The 21,717-nt window shown below is 53.5% G+C and overlaps 2 protein-coding genes across 5 annotated transcripts in view; one reads left to right on the forward strand and one right to left on the reverse strand.

Annotated features, from left to right (window-relative positions):
- TTC21A (tetratricopeptide repeat domain 21A) overlaps window positions 1-17,488 on the reverse strand; it is a 32,465-nt gene extending 14,977 nt beyond the window's left edge. The window contains 12 exon segments of the mRNA XM_044915957.1: window positions 591-720; window positions 1,412-1,612; window positions 1,776-1,873; window positions 4,242-4,434; window positions 5,433-5,531; window positions 7,867-7,951; window positions 10,898-11,055; window positions 12,579-12,701; window positions 14,286-14,452; window positions 15,128-15,238; window positions 16,053-16,182; window positions 17,462-17,488. Of these exon segments, the coding sequence (XP_044771892.1) occupies window positions 591-720; window positions 1,412-1,612; window positions 1,776-1,873; window positions 4,242-4,434; window positions 5,433-5,531; window positions 7,867-7,951; window positions 10,898-11,055; window positions 12,579-12,701; window positions 14,286-14,452; window positions 15,128-15,238; window positions 16,053-16,182; window positions 17,462-17,488 (1,522 nt within the window).
- A 218-nt stretch (window positions 17,489-17,706) lies between these two features.
- Window positions 17,707-21,717, forward strand: part of GORASP1 (golgi reassembly stacking protein 1) — an 11,041-nt gene continuing 7,030 nt past the window's right edge. For 2 of the 4 annotated variants that reach the window (XM_021677553.1, XM_021677554.1), the window contains exons 1-2: window positions 17,707-17,855; window positions 21,555-21,635. In XM_021677553.1, coding sequence (XP_021533228.1) covers window positions 17,793-17,855; window positions 21,555-21,635 — 144 coding nt within the window. In that variant the 5' untranslated portion in view covers window positions 17,707-17,792. The remainder of the gene's footprint in view (window positions 17,856-21,554; window positions 21,636-21,717) is intronic. The other 2 variants (XM_044920667.1, XM_044920670.1) reach the window with 1 other exon arrangement.

Below are 21,717 nucleotides of genomic sequence, written 5' to 3' on the forward strand. Positions count from 1 at the left end.
TCCAGGGCCTGGGCCTTGAGATGGAAAGAGCTGGAAGGGTATCGCTCTGGCCACCCTGAGGCTCTGAAAGCCTAATACTACAGGGTCTCACCTCCCCATGAGGCCCTCCGGACTACCTTGAAAAAACTGCAACTCTGCCACCCCCTCCCCTCCCCTGCTTTACTTTTCTCCATGGCATTACTGTGTCCTAACAACCAGGTGCGCTTAGTTGTTATGTTTATTGTCTATTTCCCCTTACTAGAATGCAAACCTCCTGAGGGAATTTCTGTCTATTTTGAGGACTCACGGAGCCCAGTGTTGGCGCGGCCCTGGTGTAATAATGGAAGTTCAGGGACTATTACCTGGCGCAGAGCACGGAAGCAACAAGCAGCAGGCCGGGTGGGAGAGACCCCTGCTGGCCACGGAAGTCAGGCGGGTTTCGGGGGAGTGGAGGCCAGAGATTCGGGCAAGCCTGGGTGAGGGTGTGTGTCTGTGTGTGTGTGTGTGTGTGTGTGTGTGTGTGGGTAACACCCCAGGCCGGGGGCCTGTGGGCGCTCACCCGGGGCAGTGTCTGAACAGATGAGCAGATGTGGGGGGACCCTTGGGCTCACCTGAGAGGTACTTGACCTGAGCCATCACATACAGAGGGTCCATCAGAGCTGGCGCTGCTTTGACTACAGGATTCAGGATCATGGCGACTTGTTTAAGGAGTGGAGACACCATCTGGCCTGGTGACCGGGGCTGGAGGAACATGGGGCCTGGCTGTACGGTTTGCCCCATGCCAGACAGACTCCCAAAGCTCTCAGAAAACCCTGTTTCAGTGCAGGAATTTTACTTCATTCCACATGTTTATTATCCACTCTTTGCCATCGAGGACTAGAGCATAAGCTCCGGAGAGCGGGGACTTGGTTTTCGCTATTGTGTCCCCAGTACCTAACCTGGTGTCTGGCACATGGTTAGTGCACTTGATAAATATTTGTGGGACGACTCATTACATGGCACTGGGGGACAGGATCCTTGCCCACACGGAATCTTGGCTGGCCAGGGAAACAGGCAAACAAGTAAAGGCTAACAGACTTCTTAGAAGACTTCTGGAAAAAAGGAACCTGGTTATTCTAGGATAAAGGTAGGGGCACGGCTAGTGCCCTGCTCCTCCACGTGTGGTCTGTGGACCAGCAGCTCGAGGGAGCATCATCTGGGAGCTTGTTCCAGAGGCTGGCTCTCTCCCCCCAGCTCCCACCCCCCCCCCAAATCAGAATCTGCCCTGGAACAACTTTCAGGTGATTCACATGCTACACATGCAAGTTTGAAGGAGAAGGGGTTCCCTAACTGCAGGGGCACAGAGCTGCCTGGTGGCCAGCCAGGTGAGGTCCCTGCCTCTGTCCAGACCTCTGCTCCAGACCCCCGCCATGAGGATAGGACTTCTGCTAACCTGCTTGGGGCAGAAGAACAAGTACTCCTTGGCGATGCAGACCAGGAAGAGGGGGTCCAGTTTTTCGAAGTACTCGGAGCCCAGGGGGAGGCCCTGCATGCTGGAGAAGTGTAGCTCTGCAGCCTCCTTCAGGAGTGCAGTGGCTTCCTGCTCGCCCGTGTGCTTCCGGGATGCCAGAAGGGCCTGGAGGAAAACCAGCACCTGTGGGAGGCAGGTCCAGATCTTTGGCACCAATGCCAGCCGGGCAGTGGGTAGGTGGGGGTGAAGCAGGAGTCCAGGCCGCATGGGCTGCTGGATACTGGAAACTGGGTTGGGGGGTAGGCACGGAATCCTGGAGCAACCCATATCCCCAGAGAGCTCTGACCTCAGACTTTCCGAGGGACTGCTGCACCTCATTCAGGAATTCTAGCTGGTGCTCAGCCTCCTCCAGGTGGCCGTCCAGGATCTGGCACCAGATGATCCCTGGGCCCGGGATAGAGCGAGCATGAGCAGCCGGCTCTGACACGGAGCCAGCAGGCCAGCAGGCCAAGGAGCACAGATGAGACAGCGGAAGGAAGGGTGATCCATGCTCGGGGTAAGGAATTCAAAGCATGAGGCAATATGGAAAAATGTCCCTAGCTCACGCTCCAGCTTGAAGCAGGTCTCTCTCCAAAGGTAACCGCCCTTAACAATTTGCGGTATAGTCAACCATCTTTCTAGCAATGTGTATGCATCTTCATGAGATGCTTTAGTTTTATACACACCCACCTCGTTCTCTTTAATGACAGCATAATATGCCACTGTGGATGCGACATTGTATTTGTGGCCCCATTGAAGGACACCTCATCTAACATTTAGTTTGCTTTTGATGCTTAATGTTGCATGGCCACAGTAAACGTATTTCCGTGTTCTAATTCCTGAAGTTGAGCTGATGGGTCAAAGGGCATGTATATCTAAAATGTTGACAAATAAGGCTGACTTGTCCTCCAAAGACATTTCAATTAATATTACAGCCAAGAACTTGAAAGTGGCCTTTTCCCACAACCTTGCAGACATGCTTTACTCTTTGCCAGTCTAAAAAGTGAATAGTAACTCATTTGAATTTTCTTTTTTTTTTTATTATTGCCAGGGAAAAAGGAACATTTTTTTTTTTTCATATATTGAATGGCCTTTTTCTTTTCTACTATGAATCTCCCATACATAGCTATAGCCTGTTTTTCTTTTAGGGTTGTTTTCTTTTTATATATTAAGATGATTAATCCTTTGTAGCAAACATTTTCCATTAGTTTGCCATTTACCTCTTAAGTATTTTTCAGTGTCTTTTGCCATCCATTAGTTTTAAATTCTTACATAGTCAAATCGGTAAGATATTTTCCCTTCCATCCTCTGAGTTTCCCCCAGGGAAGCCAAGTCCGATTGAATTTTTATGTTTAAATATTTAATTCATCTGCAGTTTATTTTTTAACTAATCTTTACCCTCCTCCCCCCAATGTGGGGCTCAAACTCACAACCTCAAGATCCAGAGTCACGTGCTCTACCAACTGAGCCAATAAACTGGAGTTTATTTTTGAGTATGGTGTGATATGGGAACTTCCCTTTACTTTTTTCATACTGGATAGCCAGACGTCCAGCCATGAGTTATTGAAACCTACCACCATATTGGTTTGAAATGTCACCTTATTCGTAAGATCTGTTTCTGTGCCATTTATCTGCCTCATTATTCCAGCGTTGGCCTCAAGCTGACTTAACTACTGTTGTCTCCTAATGTGTTTTGGATTTGGGCAGACAAATCTGTCTATTCTTACTATTCCTCCTTTATAGATATTTCCTGGTCATTTTGGTGTAGTTATTCCTGATTGTCTTCCTAATCACCACCTTGGCTTTCACTCCTATCCATCCCACCATTTGGCTCATCAATGGAATTTTGTACTTTGCAATCGTATTTTTAATTTTCAGTAACTTTTTTGTTCCCTATAACCTTTCTCACAGTAGCCTGTTCTTTACTTATTGACTGATGTTATAGCCTCTGCAAACACCGGAGGTGTATTAGTAGGAGAGGGGAAGTCTTGTCTGTATCCGGCTTTAACTTCACTCCTCAGAGGGCTCTCCCTCTTTCAGACTGTTAGCAGATTTACAAATGGACTAGACTGATGAGTATTAGCAGCTGAGGCACACTTCCCAAACTGTTAAGGTCACTGATTTTTCCGAGACAGGTCAGATGAGAGGGTGACTCCAGCACACACCTGACAGGGCTCGCCTGCGCTGGCATGTGGGATGGCCATTCAGGCCGGTGGACTGCCTTTCCGGCTGACTGGCTGGGGGTCTCCCCTGAATGAAGAAGTGGGGGAGGACTGAGCCAGGTGGGGGAATGTCAGGGGATGTGGCCTGTGTGGGGAGCAGCAAGTCTTTTTGTCCTTCACGTCTCTGGTGGTGGTGGGAAGCATCAGGGGCTCTGTTCCGCTCTCTCCTGCCCCCCCCCCCTTAATTGCCTCCTTGATTGCATTCTCGCCCACTGCCCCACGGCCTGTTTTGCTCCCAGCCTCCAGTGACCCTGAGCTTGCTTTTTTGTTTTTGTTTTTGTTTTTTTAATTTCTGTTTTTCCTGGAGCTCTCTGGGGGAAAAATCGGTCTACTCATTTCTTTAGCTGCCCCATCTCTGCCTCTGTTGGAGTATGGGTTTCCGTTTCTATGTCGTGGAAAGGCGCCCGATCATACAATGTATGCCCAAACTCACACACCCTCTAGGGAGAATGCTTCCCAGCACCTCTCTTCTGGATCCACGGAGGCTACCCTGCTACCTGCCTTCCCACGCCCCCCACCCCCCCCCCCCACCCTGCCCAACCTGCATAGACCTGTCAAGGCAGCCACACTGCTCTCGTCCAATTTCATGGCCTCCGAGTACCACAGAGATGCCTCCCTCACTTGGTCCTGCAGGATGAAGAGATAGCCCAGCTCTGTGGCCACATGGGCATAGGAGGGTGTGGCCATGAATGTGCACTCGATGAAGCTGCACACTAGCCGCAGAATCGCCTGGTGCCTCCCACACTGCAAGGAGCGGACACATGGGAACAGGGAAACCAGTCAGTCCAGCCTTTCGGAACAAGGCCACGTCAGAATCGGGGGACGCGTCGGCAGGCCTGCTGGGGCTGCTCAGGAGAGCCTAAGGGCTGCCTGCGACCCACAGATGGGTCTATGCAGTCGCCCAGCTTCCAAAGAACCTCACCCTGGCCACATCTGTGGAACCTGCCTCCAGGCACAGGGCCCTCCAAAGGGCCCATCTCCTGTCTGGCCACAATAATTGGTCCAAGTCACCAAGAAGTTTTTCAAAAACTGAGGCTGGGTCAGAGAGGCTCTTTTGTGTCCCATTGACAGGAAGTGGCTCCGAAGACTGTGAGCAGCCATGTTCCCTGCCAGATGTGCAGAATGAGCAGAGAGCATCAGACACAGATCTGTGTCTCTGAGGGAGAGATGGTGTCCCCATGGCATTTGACCCCATGGGCTGGTTCCCAAGGCCCTGGAGCTACCCCGATTTTTGCAGCAATTCCTTCTGGTAAATGTTGCTTTGGGGCTGAAGGGTCTGATAGAGACAGATTGTTTGGCAACCTGGTCCATTTGCACCTGGTCTGCTCAGAGAGGTACAGGCAGGCCCGCCTTTCCAGGTCACTTCCACAGAGAGAATATGGCAGTCGGGCGCCCCTGCACCCCGAGCCACGGCCGGGCACGGCTCTGCTGTGTAACAGCCATAATACTGCCCTCTTCCCCCAAATGAGGGACCTCCTACTCTAAAAGCACTTCCAGCCTCAATCGTGCTGATCTTTACAGTGTGTCTGAGCAGTGTTTGGGCCCAGATACAGAGCCTACATGATACAGTTATCAGCCAGAGGCAGGTAGGGGCCGCTGGGTATGGGCCACCAGCCCGAGAGGCCAAGTTTGAGCCAGAGAGGGGAGGACAGGGTATCCAGGAAGCTTCCAGGGGGCCATAGTGCTCCCCTTAGGAACACAGCAAGAAGCATGATTCAGAAACCTGGAAAGGACCTTCTTACCAGCCTACTAATCACAAGAATTTTTTTAAGATGGAGGCTTGGATTTTGAGGCTCTCTTGTCTCCAGTGCCTTAATCAGATTTCTAACATGACTGGCAGCCTGTGGGGGAAAAACAGACAAGGTCAAAGGTAATATATAAAATGGGAGTTGGGCAGAGGTTTCAACCCCAGCATTCCCTGGGAGATCTTAAAATATCCACGCCCAGGAGCCAGCCCCAGAGATTCGGATTCAGCTGGACTGGGGTGGGCCTGTAGGTGGAGCTTTCGGGAGCATTGCTCAGCCAAGAGCTGGCACTGCCCCTTTGTTCATGGATTTGTGGAGAGAAGTTGCCCTTTCAGGCCCCCTCCACCCCCACCCCTGCCAGAGACAGTTGTCACAGTGCCTACACAGCAGCCCACCAGGCCGTGGGCTGACTCAAGAGCCACGGGAAACCCTGGATGGGGCAGGACTACTCTGCTCAGTAGATGTGAGCAATGTTAGCACCGAGCAGCCAGGCCTGGGGACAGGGGCAAATCCCAGGGGTTGAGGTGGGGGTTGGTGAAGGAGGGGCATTAATGCTAACTCTGCCCCTGGGATTAACCCTCAGGCCAGGCCCCGGGAAGGACTGCCCAGGGCTTTGGGGATGCCCGGAGCTGAGGACAGGCACATTCTCCTCCTGTTCCTATCCAGAGAGGGCGCTGGGCCCCTTGTTGAGGGTTCCTCCCAAATATGGACTGTACCCTCCATCTCACCCCACCCCACAAAACCCATAGTCTCAGAGCTGTGCAGAAGGAACCAGAAACTTCCTCTTCCCATCATGAAACGCTAACAGACTCCTGATTTGTCACTCTTTACAGAGGCAATGCTTTTATTCAAAAGGCAATGTTGTGGCTGGAAACACACTCTTCTTGAAAATTAAAACCTGTCCGGGCACTAAGGTTTTCATGAAGAATTCCAGATGTGTCTGGCTGTGTTTGAAGACTGTTTTGGGTTTCTCTGGAAAACTACAGGGCTTAGGAGCAAGTCTGGGGCTAGGTTCTACCTGGCCAATACCTGAGCGGTTTCAGCTACTCCTTAAAAAATGGCATTTCCCTCCAAATCAAAACCTCAATGAGATACCACCTCACACCTGTCAGAATGGCTAAAATTAACAAGTCAGGAAATGACAGATGTTGGCGGGGATGCGGAGAAAGGGGAACCCTCCTACACTGTTGGTGGGAATGCAAGCTGGTGCAGCCACTCTGGAAAACTGTATGGAGGTTCCTCAAAAAGTTGAAAATAGAGCTCCCATATGATCCAGCAATTGCACTACTGGGTATTTACCCCAAAGATACAAAAGTAGGGATCCGAAGGGGTACGTGCACCCCAATGTTTATAGCAGCAATGTCCACAATAGCCAAACTGTGGAAAGAGCCAAGATGTCCATCAACAGATGAATGGATAAAGAAGATCTGGTATATATATACAATGGAATATTATGCAGCCATCAAAAGGAACGAGATCTTGCCATTTGCAACGACGTGGATGGAACTGGAGGGTATTATGTTGAGTGAAATAAGTCAATCAGAGAAAGACAAGTATCATATGATCTCACTGATATGAGGAATTCTTAATCTCAGGAAACAAACTGAGGGTTGCTGGAGTGGGGGGTGGGGTGGGAAGGATGGGGTGACTGGGTGATAGACACTGGGGAGGGTATGTGCTCTGGTAAGCGCTGTGAATTGTGCAAGACTGTTGAATCTCAGATCTGTACCTCTGAAACAAATAACGCAATATATGTTAAGAAAAAAAAAAAAAGAAGAAGAAGAAGAAGGTAGCGGGAGGGGAAGAATGAAGCGGGGGAAATCGGAGGGGTAGACGAACCATGAGAGACGATGGACTCTGAAAAACAAACAGGGTTCTAGAGGGGAGGGGGGTGGGAGGATGGGTTAGCCTGGTGGTGGGTACTGAGGAGGGCACGTTCTGCATGGAGCACTGGGTGTTATGCACAAACAATGAATCATGGAACACTTCATCTAAAACTAATGATGTAATGTATGGGGATTAACATAAGAATAAAAAAAAATTTAAAAAAAAAAAAATGGCATTTCCCGAAATCAGGCACTGTTCCAAGTTCTCCCACATGTCATCCCACGTAGTCCTTCTACCAACCTCACAAAGTGATTGGAGGTATCTCCAGTTTACGAATGAGGGGCCTGGGGCTTCTCCAGGTGAACCTGCCCAGCCTCACACAGGTAACACGGGGCAGAACCAGAATCAACCTCACTGCCCGCCCAAAGAGCAAACCAGAGCAGACCTCCTGACCTCCTTATAGGGAGTACAAGGTGAGGGAGAAGGGAGGGAGCTGAGATCCAGGGAGCACCCTCCGAGGCCCTGGGGATGGGGGTGCTAAGAGTGCTTCTGCCCAGGCTGTGCTTGTTTCAAGGCCCAACTCCTGAGTCTTGAAAGAACTTACTGTGGTCATGTTGCCTTCTCTTGCAAGCTCATGCACAGCTAGGATTTGGCAGGCATCGATATTATATTCATCTTTTTCTAGGATTCTGAAATAGGAAGAGGAGTCACATGAATTGAGAGTATTCATAGGCCAGGCTAGAATGGTGCGGCAGCCACTCCTGATTGTCTGGAAATATCCAGTCTCCCTTTCTCCTTTTAATTATGGAACTCCTTTATTTGGCTGGACTCATGGCTACCCAGAATAAAGACTACATCTCCCAGCCTTCCCCTGCAGCTTAGGTGTGGCCCTGTGACTAAGTTCTGGCCAACAGGATGAGTGCAAGTGCCCCAGGTGACATCTAGCTGTATTCTTACAGCCCACCTTCTCTTTCTTCTCTTTCCTCCTTCCTGCTGGCTGAAACATGGACCATGTGAGCCACATCCTAGGAATGGTAGAGCAGCAAGACAGAAGGAGCCTTGGACCCTACAGAGTTAAGCTGCTGTTCCAGTCCTGGACAACCACCCAGACTTTTACCTGAGAGAGGAATGTCATTTAAGTCATGTGTCTGGGGTGATTTGTGACAGAAGCCTATTCATATTCCAACTATCATAGACATGATCATGGTACTGTCCATGGTCCCACGGTCCCAGGGTGGTGGAGAGATGCTTCGGGGGTCATCTGCGGCTGTATGATAGAAAGGGAAGCTTGTTTTCCATCATGTGTCATTGTGAAGACACAGTTTCTGGTCATACATACTATGGGGTTTTCAATATTCTGTTTCTTTATAGGAAACTTCCTATTTTTCAGCCTGGTCAGGGATGGCCTTGTGCTTCATAGAGGGTTACTCTAATTAACACCCAAAATTCCACCAGCATCGACAAGGCAGTCAACATTCAAACGGTTCTAACACTTTATGGTGATTCTGAAAGTATTGGGCACCAAATACATTTGGAAATTAAAAAAAAAAAAAACTTTAAAATAACTTATGGACTAAAGAAGAATCAGAATGGATATTAGAAAATTCTTAAAACCAAATGATACTGAAAATATCACATCCAAATTGTAGATACTGCTAAAATGGTACCTTGAGGAACATGCACAGACTTAAATGCTTATACTCTAAAAGAAAGTTGAGAATGGATGAGCCAGGCATCCAACTCAAGAGTTAGAAAACCAGAGCAGAACAGCCCCATAGGAAGGAGTTGGCAGGAAACCATAAAGAGCAGACATTAATGAAACAGAAAACAGAGATGTGATAGACACCAAAACTCAAAGCTGGGTCTTTAATAAAGACTAATAAAAGAAACAAATTAATGTTGACAAAGAAAAATAAGAGGGAATGGAAAAATAAATAATATTAGGGATGGAAAGAGAAACACACCTAGAGGGGGCAGAGATATTAAAAACAATGGGGGCGGGGTGCCTGGCTGGCTCAGTCCATAGAGCACGCGACTCCTGATCTCTGGGTTGTGAGTTCAAGCCCCACGCTGGGCGTAGAGATTGCTTAAGTAAGTAAATAAATAAAATAAACAAACTTTAAAAAAACATTTAAAAAATTTTTTAAAAATACAAAACAATGGGGGAGTTCTGGGAACACCACTAGCTGGGGAACACCCCCACGAGGGCAGGCGTTGGGTGTGGGACTCAGCCCGTTGGCCCTAAACACTATTCCCCTTGGGTAGGGTAGCAGGGCCTTGGGCGAGGGAGACTGCGCACACCATGGTTGTGGCCTTCAGCCAGGTGCTCCCAGGATCCCGCTGGCTGAAGGCCAAGCCTCCAAAGCAAGCTCTTGACCCAGCTCCTGATGAGGACACTGGCCAGGTGTCAACTGTGGGACAGAGAAGCCGAGGCCCACACAGGCGCTGCACGAGGGGGCCCCTGTGGGTTGAGCAGGCCCGAATTGCGTTCATTTGCTACCGGGAGCCTCTCTCTGGGACACAGATTCCAGAGATGATGGTCAGAGGAATGACCATCCCTCCACAGGGAAGAAAGAGGTCTGCTTGTGTTTTGTTTTGGTTTTGAGCTGTGCTGTAGACTAGCACAATTTAGTAATGATTCATAGTGATGACTTGTGGTCACTCAGAAAAAAAATAGTCTGTTAACTCTTTTTAGGAAGAAAATGAGTAGCATGCATTTTAGAATTACTTAATAAAAACAGTTCCAGCGTCAGAGTTTAAAGAGATAAGCTTCAGTTATCTAGAAAAGTCCATCCTCAGAAAACCTGGCATCAAACATCCCTCCCCCTCCAAGTGGTCTTTATTTCTATTGACAATGACAATACTCCAAAGTCACCTCAACTTGGTGTCTGGCTTCCACAAACCCCAGGAACTCCCCAGCTCTTACTGTCTAGCTGATGTGCCCAGCCTCAGCTAAAAGTCTTCTCCCGGTCACCAACGACCTTGCCCCCTGAAGTTTTTATTACAGTGTATCATACCCATAGTTTAAAACAATTAAATAATGCAACAGTCCCTTTATGCTTCCCTACCCACCCCCCACTTCTTTAGAGGGAACTGCTTGTTGCCCTGTAACCTTGGTTGCTTTGGGCTCGTTGGGTCACTCCCTCCACCTGTCTCCTAAATAATGTGCTTATACCTCTAGATACGCCCATTTCTTTGTCCATCAGAGGCCTCCCTGTCCCCCCACCATATGATCGCATCACTATTCATACCTCCTCTGTTGACAATATTTACTTTTATGTCTTGTTCCATCAAATACATGATGTCTCCCATGCCCCAGCTTGTAAGATGCGAACACATGAGGACCCTTGGCTTTGCCAAAAAAAAAAAAAAAAAAGGAGGGGCGCCTGGGTGGCTCAGTTGGTTAAGCGACTGCCTTCGGCTCAGGTCATGATCCTGGAGTCCCGGGATCGAGTCCCGCATCGGGCTCCCTGCTCGGCGGGGAGTCTGCTTCTCCCTCTGACCCTCCTCCCTCTCATGCTCTCTGTCTCTCATTCTCTCTGTCTCAAATAAATAAATAAAATCTTTATAAAAAAAAAAAAAAGGAAAGCAGCAGCATGCTGGTGCGGTGGTGTCGGCTGACCCCCACCTCTCACCTGTGGCCTATTTCGACCGTCTGCTCCCAGTCCTGCTGAGCCAAGAATAGCCGCATCTTTAGGACCAGGGCAGGCAGGAAGCTCCCTGAGGTGACGGTGATCTGGTTCACCACCTCCAGCGCCCCCGTGTAGTTCTGCTGCAACATGAAGTAGGTTGCCTATCGGAAGCCCAAGAGAAGAGCCTCCATCAGTGCCCAGGAAGGGAGGTCAGGCGGGGGGCGGGGGGGGGTGGTGGTGGTGTCAGGGTCTCTACCAGAACAGGAGCAGAGGCTGACACAGGGGCGCTGCAGGGCCCCTCAGCTGTGCCAGGGAATCCCTCCAAGCCCCGGGGGCAGGAGTCATCCCTCAGAGTCACAGATCAAAGTCCACAGCAGGCTTGGCTTCCTGGACAGGCAAGGCAAGGGCTCTGGGGAGATAGGGGAGCCCTAGCAGGTGTGGGATACGGCAAGGCCACATACGGGCCACCCTAGGGGGAGACCTGAAGGTGCTGGGCACTTTCCAGTTCCACAAATGGCCCACTCATTTGCCATTCACTTCCTTGAAGCTTATCACTGAAAACTGCTCACTGGGGCCCAGGGTCAGTTCGGGCTTGCAGGCAACACCCTTGATGGGGGGCCTTTTCTCTGTCAAGGCCCACTGGGCTGGGGTTCTGGCCTCTGCAGGCCAATGGGAGCCACCAGGTTCTCCTGAATGAGCTATGACCCAGGTGTTTGAGGGGCAGAGAGCAATGCTCCCCAAGGACTTGAAACTGGACTCTGAAAAGGATAGCTTATGTTAGACCTTCGATAACCCGCCCTCAAGAGCCTTACTAAAAACAAGAGGAGGATTGTTCTAGATAAAGATTTATGCATACACGTGCTCACTGCAGCACTCATTTCTAAGTGTAAACTGGAAACAATCTCCATGTCCAAACAATAGGGGATTGGGTTGGCAAATTATATGAGGTCCATACAATAGGGGATTGGTTTGATGGAGCTGTTCAAAATGACATTGGCTTATGACAAAATCTTACAGGAAGAAAAGGAAACCGAATGATAAGATGCCTTATGATTACAATTAAATTAAATAACAACAACCCTATTTCCCTCCCTGTGGAGGGTGCTCAGTGCCCTTCTAAGGCACACCCTGAACTGCATGCATAGAAAAAAGACTGGAAAACACTAAGGCCCTAAAACGCCCACATGAGTTGTTTGGAGGGGGAGCATGAAGGACATCATTTTAATTCGTCTTTTGACTTTTTTAGCCTTCTGTTTTTTTAATGACTACATACTCATTTTCTAATAAGATATATACTAAGAGAAGAGAATAAGAGGGCTAGCTTTTCCTTCATACATTGATCCAGTGGGGGTCACATAAGAAAAAAGGAACTTAATTTAAATTGAGATCAGACAACACAAACCACGTATCTCCCTTCTCTTATGGCCAACTGAACTTAACAGGTGAGAAGAGAAAGCGTGACAGAGAGATGTGGAGAAAAAAGGACAGACCCTGAGAAGACCCCATGCAGAACGGGACGGACTCACACTGAGCAGGCAGGATAGTGAGAGCTGAGCCTGGGCTGCTGTGTGACCCTGACCCTCTCCAGGTCCCCGCCCCTCATCGGCCAGGTGAGGGCCCAGAGACAGAGGGTCCCTGGCTCCAGTGGCCCAGGCAGGGATCCTCCCCTCCCCCCACTGCCCACCTTTCCCATCAGCGCCAGCACATCTTTGCTGTCCTGCATTCCTTGTTCCAGGTACTTGATGGATTTCTTCACGGTATGGGGCTTGTCTGAGGTGAGGTCCACCCAGCCTCGGAGCACATAGCTCTGGGATCAGAACAAGACAGAAGATGAAGTCCTTGGTCTTGCAGAGCCTTGGCCCAGGCTGCCCGCCCAACTTGTGTCCCACCCTTGTCACTCTGCACCCCGAGGCCCCACCAGGCGCACCTACTTGCAGACCCCAGGGCAGCCCTGCTCCCTCCCACTGCCAGGACTTGGCTCTGCTTGCTTCTGTGCCCACACAGCACTCCCAACCAAACCCCTTCCCCCAATTAACTCCCTCAAGTCTCTCAAACTCAGCCTAGGGGGATCCTCCTGTCGGAGGCCTTCCAAGACCTTCCAGGCTGAAGGTGGGTCCTCCCCGGGACCCCCACGGCTCTGCTGCCCCTACTGACATACTCCCACCTGTCTTGTTGCTGCCTGTTTACACTGGGGTCAGGAGGCCACCATGGGCCACTGGGCATAGCCTCTCCTGCTCTCTCCACGCCTTAGCCCAGCACAGGGCCTGGACTGCGTGGAGGCGGGAATGCCTTCTTGGGGGGTAAGCAGGAGCCATTCTAGCTCCAGGGCTTGCAGGCTCTGCTCCAGTCTTCACCCAGCCTCTGCTGGCAGATGGGTGGCCAGGCCTGGGAGGTGAGATCACAGGGCACTTGGATGACCATTGCCCTGAAGCATCCCACATGCCCTAGACCAGTGTTTCTCAACTCTTTCCCATCGCTCCCCTCCTAAGGAGCCTTTTCAGACATTTTCCCTAATCATTTCCTCTCCTTCCAAGACATTTTAATATCACAGATACACTATCTGTTTATGCAGTGTGTAAATCTATGTTTTGTACATAAACAGTAAGATTTTTCTCACCCCCTCCTCGGGGAACCAATTTTCACCCCCTTGAGGGGTGAGATCATCCCCTGCTAAGGTGGAGACTAGACTGAGCCTAGATTGAGGCTTCAAACTCTACCATTAGTCCCGATCCACCACATGTGAGAATCTACTGTATGGGCTACCACTGATATCCAGCGGACCACTACAAGGAGGGAAGGTAGGCCCAGCGTAGCCAACTCATCTAGTTTTCCAAAAGAACCAGGAAATCTGGGCTTTTAGGTAAAAATCTTTTGATTTCTAAATGTCGGCAACTAATTCAAGATTTAAAAAATATGCAGTACAGGGGCGCCTGGATGGCTCAGTCGTTAGATGTCTGCCTTCGGCTCAGGTCATGATCCCGGGGCCCTGGAATCGAGCCCCGCGCTCGGCAGGAAGCCTGCTTCTCCCTCTCCCACTCCCCCTGCTTGTGTTCCCTCTCTCGCTGTGTGCCTCTCTCTCTCTCTGTCAAATAAATAAATAAAATCTTAAAAAAAAAAAAAGGTTTAAAAAACATTTAAAAAAATATACAGTCCAGGCCACAAAATGGCTAATCTGTCTGCAGATTAGACTCTGGACACATCCCAGCGTGTACTCGGCTAAACCCTGAGACAACGTGGGTGGGGGCTCCCATGAGACCTGAGGTCTTGTCGGTGCCCTGGTGCGGCCCTCTCCCAGTCCCAGGGTGCTCCGCGGGAGTAAAGGCCACCCCACTCGGATGTGTTCAGGTGCTGCTTTCTGCAGCTCTGTCCCCTCGATGGTCGAGGCAGGTACCTCTCTGGAGCTGCTGGAGATCTTCAGGGTGCGGTTGATGTACTCCTTGGCCTTGTCATGGCGGCCCATGAGCCAGAGGAAGAGGCCGCCATAGTAGAGCGCCGTTGCGCCGGCTGTCTTGCGGATTTCCTTCAGGCTGCTCTCGAGCTCCTGAATGGCTTCTCGGTCTGTGAATCCGAGAGGAGGAAGAGGGCGAGTCAGAGGGAGGAGGGCTGCCTGGTCCTGCGGGAGGCACTGAGGGCCCCGGGAGCTGCCTCTCAGAGGCCACTCTGAGGTCCTTCAGCGCGCAGCAGACCACATGTCAGCCCGGGGCCTGCAGGCCAAAGGAGCCGCCCACGCCGGGACTTGGGTTTGCTGTCCGAGGTTTATCTTTTCTCCCCTGGGCCCAGCAGTTTGCCGAGTAGGCAGACCAAACGGAATCCCCTACCTCAGGCCCACAATCCATCCCGAGAGGGGAAAGAGTTGTTTGTAGTGTCTTGGAATCTTTCCCTGACTCTAGAGAGATGGACATTAGGGGTGGAATTATTTATATCAACTTGATTTGTCTCAGCAGGGTCTGGGCAAAGGAAAGCGGGGTGTCTTCCCAACTCCTGGGATCTGGAGGGAGGCCCCCTCCCACTCTCATGCTCTTTGTCCGTGGCTCCCACTCAGCAGGACCTGGGCACGGGATCTTCTTTGAGGCCCCCAAGGGGAGAGAAGGGAAGCCACTCCTCACGGGCCAACGGCATGTGTTGTCACTGGTGTACCGCCTCCCGTGGCAGCCCCTGGAGGGGGGCGCCGCTCTGGAGTGGGGCTGTCTTCCACCAGTGGGGCCAGGCCTTGCTGGGCATTGCTGCACTCACCGATGGTTTCAGAGCACTTGTGAGCATAAATGAGGGCCATGGTGGAGCACAAGGACACATCTGGATGATTCCGGATGCTCTCCAGGTGGCTGATGGCATCCTGGATGTGCTCTGCAAAGAAGAGCCCATGTGGTTATGTCCCCGAGGGCAGAAGGCTCTGCGGCAGACACATGGGAGCCCTTGTCAGAGCTGACTCAAGGCTTGGCACCACCTGGCTTCACCCAGAATCATTAGGCTAATAGGTCCAAACGTCCCCAGTGGCCCAAGTTCCCTGAAGGGGCTGCTGACACCATGGTCCAGGCTGCCAGGGGCTGGAGGGCTTGGAGCTCAGATGTACCTGTGAGTACTCCCAGGGACACCTGTGAGGCCGGGATTTGGGGATTTGGGGGGTCAGTTCTGAAGAAGGACCTCAGGGCATTCTCAGCTTAGCTGCTCAAGAGCCACAGATTACACTTATCCCTCCATGTCCACTGAGGTTGGCCATGGGCGGCTCAGCCAGCCCCCGGCCCACGACTACCTTCTGACTGTCAGTGAGTCAGTACCTGCGGGAGGCTCGCTCCTCCCCTGCTCCGGCACCATACCTGCCTTTACCCATACCTCCCCTTCCTCCCTTTCCTGCACTACAAGCTCCCAGTTTCCAAGCCTAGGATGCATCCAGTAAGCATGCAGTCATGTCCCCCACCCACTCATTTTCCAGATAGGGACACAGGAGCAGAGCAAGGGTGCTGAGCTCTCTGATGTCTCAAAAGTCGACTAGATATGTCTTAAGAGCCATGTGTGGATTAACCTGGGAACCTAGCTACTGAGTGTGAGACTCTTCCCTTGGGCACATGGCTGGGGTACAAGGAGGCATTCCAGGTAGAGCCAGAGTGTCAGGGCTGGGCTAGTGTCTGAGGTCAGGAGGCCAACACTGGCAAGTCCTTACCTTCCCTGAGGATCCCATAGGTTTTAAAGAACTGTAGGACAGGGTCATTGCTGAATTTTTCCAGGCCCAAGGCCGCGGCCTGCTGCACATGGCGGAAGTACTGTTCTTGGCTATAGTAAATGATCCCAGCCTGTGGAGAGAAAGACACAGTGGCAAGAGCCCCAGTCCCTTCTCTCTGTTCCCACCCACTTTCTCCTCTATTCCCTGTGCCTCCTCCATTCTGCAAAAGGAAGGTGGGAAAGAGAACATTTGGGCCTCATTTTGTTCTTCACCAGCCCCAGGAGTAGCTCCATTGCAGTTCCCCAGGAAGGAGGAGCTTGGACTTGTTTGGGAATTGTCCACAGATTCTGGGTCAGATGTGATGGAGGATTCAGCTTAGGCTTTGTCTTAGTACGGGACTAAGGGGAAAGAGAGAGGGCCAATAATAAGAATGGGTACACCGCCAGTTAGAGTTGTAAGTTACTGTGGGTTAAACACTTGTTGGGAACCGTATCAAGGGATTTACACCCATTATCTTATGCATTATTCTCTCCATATCCTTCACAGTTAAAAAAGCTGAAGCCTATAGAGACGATGCCTTGACAAAGGTCATGCAGTAACAAGGGCTGAGATTTCAAAGTGAAGTCTCACTTCCCTTAAGGTTCGTGGGTGCTGGGGTTGGGAAGGAGATGTGGTTGGGTTGTAAGCAGTCTTGTGGGCCATATGAAAGAGCCCAGACATCACCCTCAGGGTAATAAGAAGCAGATGGAATGGTTTTAAGCAGGAGGAGGGATGTGTTCCGATGTGCGTGTGTGTGTGTGAGCGGTGGTGGTGGTGTGGGGACTGCTGGTGAAGAGAGAGCTGAAGTGGAGAACTCTTTGGGGTGTGTGTGTGCGGGGTAGTGTTTCAGGTGCCTGGGGAGAGATGGTGGTGATCGTGGGCTAGGAGATACAAAGCAGTGGGTTCTGTCAGGTCACTTGTAGGAGCTAACATTTCCTGCTGATAGACAGAACCCGAGGTGAGAATGGGGAAGAGTGAAGGCTGTAGGATCAAACAGTGGTGCCGTCTACTGAGGTGGGGGGACGCAGAAGAGGCAGAGGCAGGGGAGGGGGAGATGTTGGCAAGATGGTAGAGATAGGTTTTGGATACGCCGGTTGGGGGCAGCTCGAGGACAAGACTGGGTGGGGATGCTGATTTGGAGCTCAGGGCCCACGGAGAACACCAGAGGAGAAAGATGCGCTCGCCGGGAACAGTGAGGCCAGAGGGGGCCAGGCTCTTCATTAGCGGCCGGCCGGGGACAGCGAAAGGCGGGTAAAGGGGACAGCAGGAGCGGTCGGAGAGGTCACAGGAGAGCAGCGGGACGCGGGGGTCTCGGGGCCAGGGGCGGAGAGTCCCGGAGGGAGCGGCTTGGCCGCACTCCGACCACACACCATAAGGGAGGAGTCATCGCTGCTCATCTCCAGACGCCCGCGGCTCCGAGTCCGGGTCTGGTGGGGCCGCGCGGAGCTGGATTCCCGAGCCAGGGTCCTGGGCACGCCTCTCGCGGCCGGAAGTTGGAGGCGCGCGTCCTTGGAAACGGAGGTAAGGGCCGGCTGCTAAGAGCGTCAGAGTCGGGGGGGGGGGGGGGGAGAGGCGGGCGCCCACGTGACAAGGCGCCGGCAATCGAGCGCCGAGAGGGCGAGTGCGCGCTGGTGGCGCCCGGTTGGGCGGCCGGGTGGGCACGGCCGTACGGGACACGGGCGCCGCCGCCGGGCCGCCGCCATGGGTCTGGGCGCCAGCGCCGAGCAGCCCGCGGGCGGCGCCGAGGGCTTCCACCTGCACGGGGTGAGTCGCCCCCGCGGCGCCGGTGACCTTGGCTGGGCGCCCGCCCGCCCGGACGCGAGGGGACGTCTGACCGCCGGCTCGAGGGTGTTAGCGGCGGGGCCTCGGCCCCCCGAGAGGCCGGGGTGTGCCTCCTTCCCGGTGGGGGGTGTGCCTCCTTCCGGGTGGGAGCCGCCCGCGGGAGGCGGCGCCGCGGCTCTCTGGCCCCCGCCGGTCTGCGGCCGCCGTCGGCCCGGCGCCAGCCCCGAGTGCCAGCCATGCAGGAAGCGGGAGCGTTTCCTGGTCCGGTCGGGCCGCCCGGAATGGCACTTCTCCCGGGTGAAGATTACTCCAGGTCCAGGCGGGACGCACGTGTGCGCTTAGGTCGTATTTGTGATCGCCTCCTTGCTGGGCCTGGGGAGAGAGCCAGCAAGGCCGAGACCCTAGCTCCCCGCCCTCGGGTCCATGGAGTCGGGGTGGCCAAGTGGACGCCGACTGCCAAGGAGCCTGCCGGCGCGCATCCCGCCGTCTTGGCGTCGGACAGGACTCCGGTCCGGGGCTCGAGGAGCAGTGCCAACCAGCCAGGGAGAGCCTCAGCGGGAGAGCCAGGAGAATGCCGCAGAAGGCACGGGGGGCGAGCGTTGTTAGCAGGGGAGGGACCAGGAGGTCTGGACAACCAGTTCTGGGCAAAGGGGAGACGGAGCGGAGTTCCTAGAGTCTGAAGGTGAGGAGAGGGCCCGCAGCCAGATGGAGAGTTGGGGTGGCTTTGTGTACTGTGGAGAAGGAGGGAGAGGGGCAGGAGGGTCTCCGAACCCAGAGGGCAGCGAGGAAGGACCTCGTGTTCTTCCATGGGCACCGTGGATGGATTGCAGACCTGAGTGTAGGGCGGCAAGCTGGTCAGCTTGGTGCCTGGCTGCTGAGGGGAAGGCTAAAGGAGGGGGTTCCTAAAAGGAGAGCCAGGTTGGCTTCAGGGCCCAGAGTTGACAGAACCCGTGTTCGGCGATGGGCTTTCTCTGGTTGGCATCACAGTGAGGCAGGCACCTTACAGAAAAGGTGGACAGTGGAATGCATCCCATCAGGAGAATCTTCCAGCAGGTTGATGGAAAGCAAAGAAACTGAGGACTTGGCAAGAGGGAGAGGTGGGGCAGTGGGGGGGGAATGTGGGAGAGGGGCTGAGTGGAGAGGTGAAGGGATTGGAGGTCTTCCATCCACAAAAACAGGTATTTTCGAGCACGTGCTCTGGCAGGCCGAGTTCTGGGTGCCAGAGATAAAGCAGCGGACAGAACGGACATCGTCCCTCTTCTTATGGGGCCTACCCTTGGTTGCTGGCGCGGAGAGAAGGGAGACAGACGAGATAGAAATACAAATACATGGTAGGCGGTGATCAGTGCTGGGGAGGAGAAGAAAGTAGAGCATGTGCGTACAGAGGATGAGTGGGTGCTGTTTTGGATAGAGGGGGCAGGAAAGGCCTCACATCAAGACACCTGGGAAGGAAGGAGTGGACAGTACAGATACTTAGGGGAAGAGCATTCTAGGCTGAGGGAGGCCCTGAAGTGGGTTGCGCCGGTTGGGTTGAGGAAGAGCAGGAGATGAGGCTGGCATGCATAGGTGGGGTGGCCCGTGTGAGGAGGACAAGCGGTACAGGATGAGGCCAGGTTCTGCGGGGACCTGTCGTGCCCCAAAGATCTAGGATTTTCTTCTGCCCCGTGGAGCCATCGGGACGTTTTCCGCGGAAGTGTGACATTACCCAGTTACATTTTTTAAAAACTGAAGAACACGCGTGCCGCCTTCTGGAAATGCTGGCATTCTCGCTGTGCGCCAGGCATGTTGGGAAAGTCCCTGCCCTCAGTGAGATTAGAGGCGTGGAGGGTCCCCCCAGGAAATGGTTGTTACCTGTCTGTGCAGGCTCTGGGTTAGACTTCCTGGGCTCCGATTTCTGAATAATGGAGTACTTTTCCTCCTGCGGAAGTCGGTGCTAGTAAAAGGGTTAAATGCAAGGTAGGGCAGGTGGCGCAGTCCCCTGGGACCGAGCCAATCCTCAGCAAGTGTCAGCTGCTGTCCCTTTAATTACATTAGATCCCCTGATGGGGAACTTAGGTGGAAAGTGTTGTGAAAGCAGCAAGCATCGAGGGGCTGTGGGGTGGGGGTGATGGGAGCCCCCAAAGGAGAGCCGGACAGGGGGCAGCACTCGTGGCGGGAGCGGGGGTGCGGTGGCAGCCGCCTAGATTATTTCTGTGCTAGAGCCCTAGTGGGCGATGGCAAGGCCCGGGGCCAGGGCAGTGGAGTACAGCCAGGGGACAAGGTCACGGCGGTGGGTGGGGAGAGGGCCGTGGGATTGGAGGCCTGAGCCTCTGGACCTCAGTAATGATGGAGGGCAGCTGCCAAGGAATAACTGAGGAGGGCAGCGGGCCGGCAGCTGGGTGGCTCTGGCCTCGGGAGCAGAGGGAGGCAGAGTGGCATGAGTAACTGTCCAGTGGCTTTTAAAAGACACCTTGTCCCAGCTTGCCCATGAAAAGAGAGGGTCAGGGCTCAGAGCTCCCCTGTCGCAGGCCAACTGGGACTGGAGTCGGCTTCTGGGCTCACTGTCGTTGGAAGCCATGGCAGCTTCTGGGGGTGGCAAGCAGGGGCTCAGTGGGTGGTGACCTAGCTAGAAGGGCGTCCTAATTCCGGGGGCGAATTAGCCTGGATCCCAAGGCCCAGGGCAAGCTCTCCTTCAGCTTGGGGAATCCAAGACTATAGGGGCTGGTGGGTGGCGGAAGCCACAGGGCCTTCCCATGGTGGGGGCATCCAGAACCTGAAGCCACGTGAGCCCTGTGTCCTCTGGGTTGATGGCTGACCAGCAGGACATCAAGTGCTCACAGCCAAAGGCCTGAGGGTGTGGGGCCCACCGCAGGGTCCGGCCCTGGGGATAAAGGCTGCATTGTTTGAGCAAGGCTCTGTAAATGGGGCCTTTGAGATGGATTTCTACCCCAGCTGGGAGGCCTGGTTGCTGTGTGTTTGGAGACAGCAGTGAGTTCCGGAGTACAGGGTTGGAGGCCCCTTGGGCTAGGAGCCGTCCCACACAGTAGTGGAGACTAGGCTGTGAGGCGGGGATTCGGCCCTGCTTGTGGGGCTCCCTCTCACAGGGCTCCCAGCTCAGGCTCATCCCTGTCCCTTGCGTCTGCTTCCCTCAGCCACACTCCTCAGCAGCTCCCACGCCTGCCCAACTGAGCTTGATCTGGCACCACAGGGTATCTGGGGCCCTCTGGCATCTGGCCACAGGCTGCCCACCCTCTCTGTCTTTCTGAGCACAGCCCTGGTCCCACCTATCCTGGGGCCCTCCCTTCCTGTCCACATCGAAACCTTTCTGGTAAACCTGCTGGCTTCCCGGTGGCCCCAGCTTCCCCACAGGCCTCTGCCACCCTGTGTCTGTGTGGTCTACTGGAAGCCCCCGGAGCTGCCCTGGGCTCTCCTGTGAGGCATCCCTGGAAGCAGGGTGTGTGGGTCACGATCAGACAAGAGCCATTTCCTAAAGAGGACGGTCTTGCCCAGGAAGGTAGCAAGAAAGGATGGGAGTTACCCTGGCAATGCCCACATGGGGCCTGCCTGGAACAGTCGTGCAGTGCCCGGGTCCTTGCTGGGACAGTGGAAGTGGTGATGGACAGTCTCTGACATTGGGGGCGGGGGGGTTTCTCGGGGAGTCGCGAGGCTGGTGCCGTGACTGTGGCCTCTGCTGTGGGACAGGTGCAGGAGAACTCCCCAGCCCAGCAGGCGGGCCTGGAGCCCTACTTTGACTTCATCATCACCATCGGGCACTCGAGGCTGGTGAGGCTCCCGGTGCTACCTGCCGTGTGTGTGTGTGTGTGTGTGTGTCTCCTGTGTCTGTGTGTGCGTGTGTGTGTGTGTC

Source organism: Neomonachus schauinslandi, chromosome 1 (genome assembly GCF_002201575.2).
Source record: "Neomonachus schauinslandi chromosome 1, ASM220157v2, whole genome shotgun sequence".
NCBI lineage: Eukaryota > Metazoa > Chordata > Mammalia > Carnivora > Phocidae > Neomonachus > Neomonachus schauinslandi.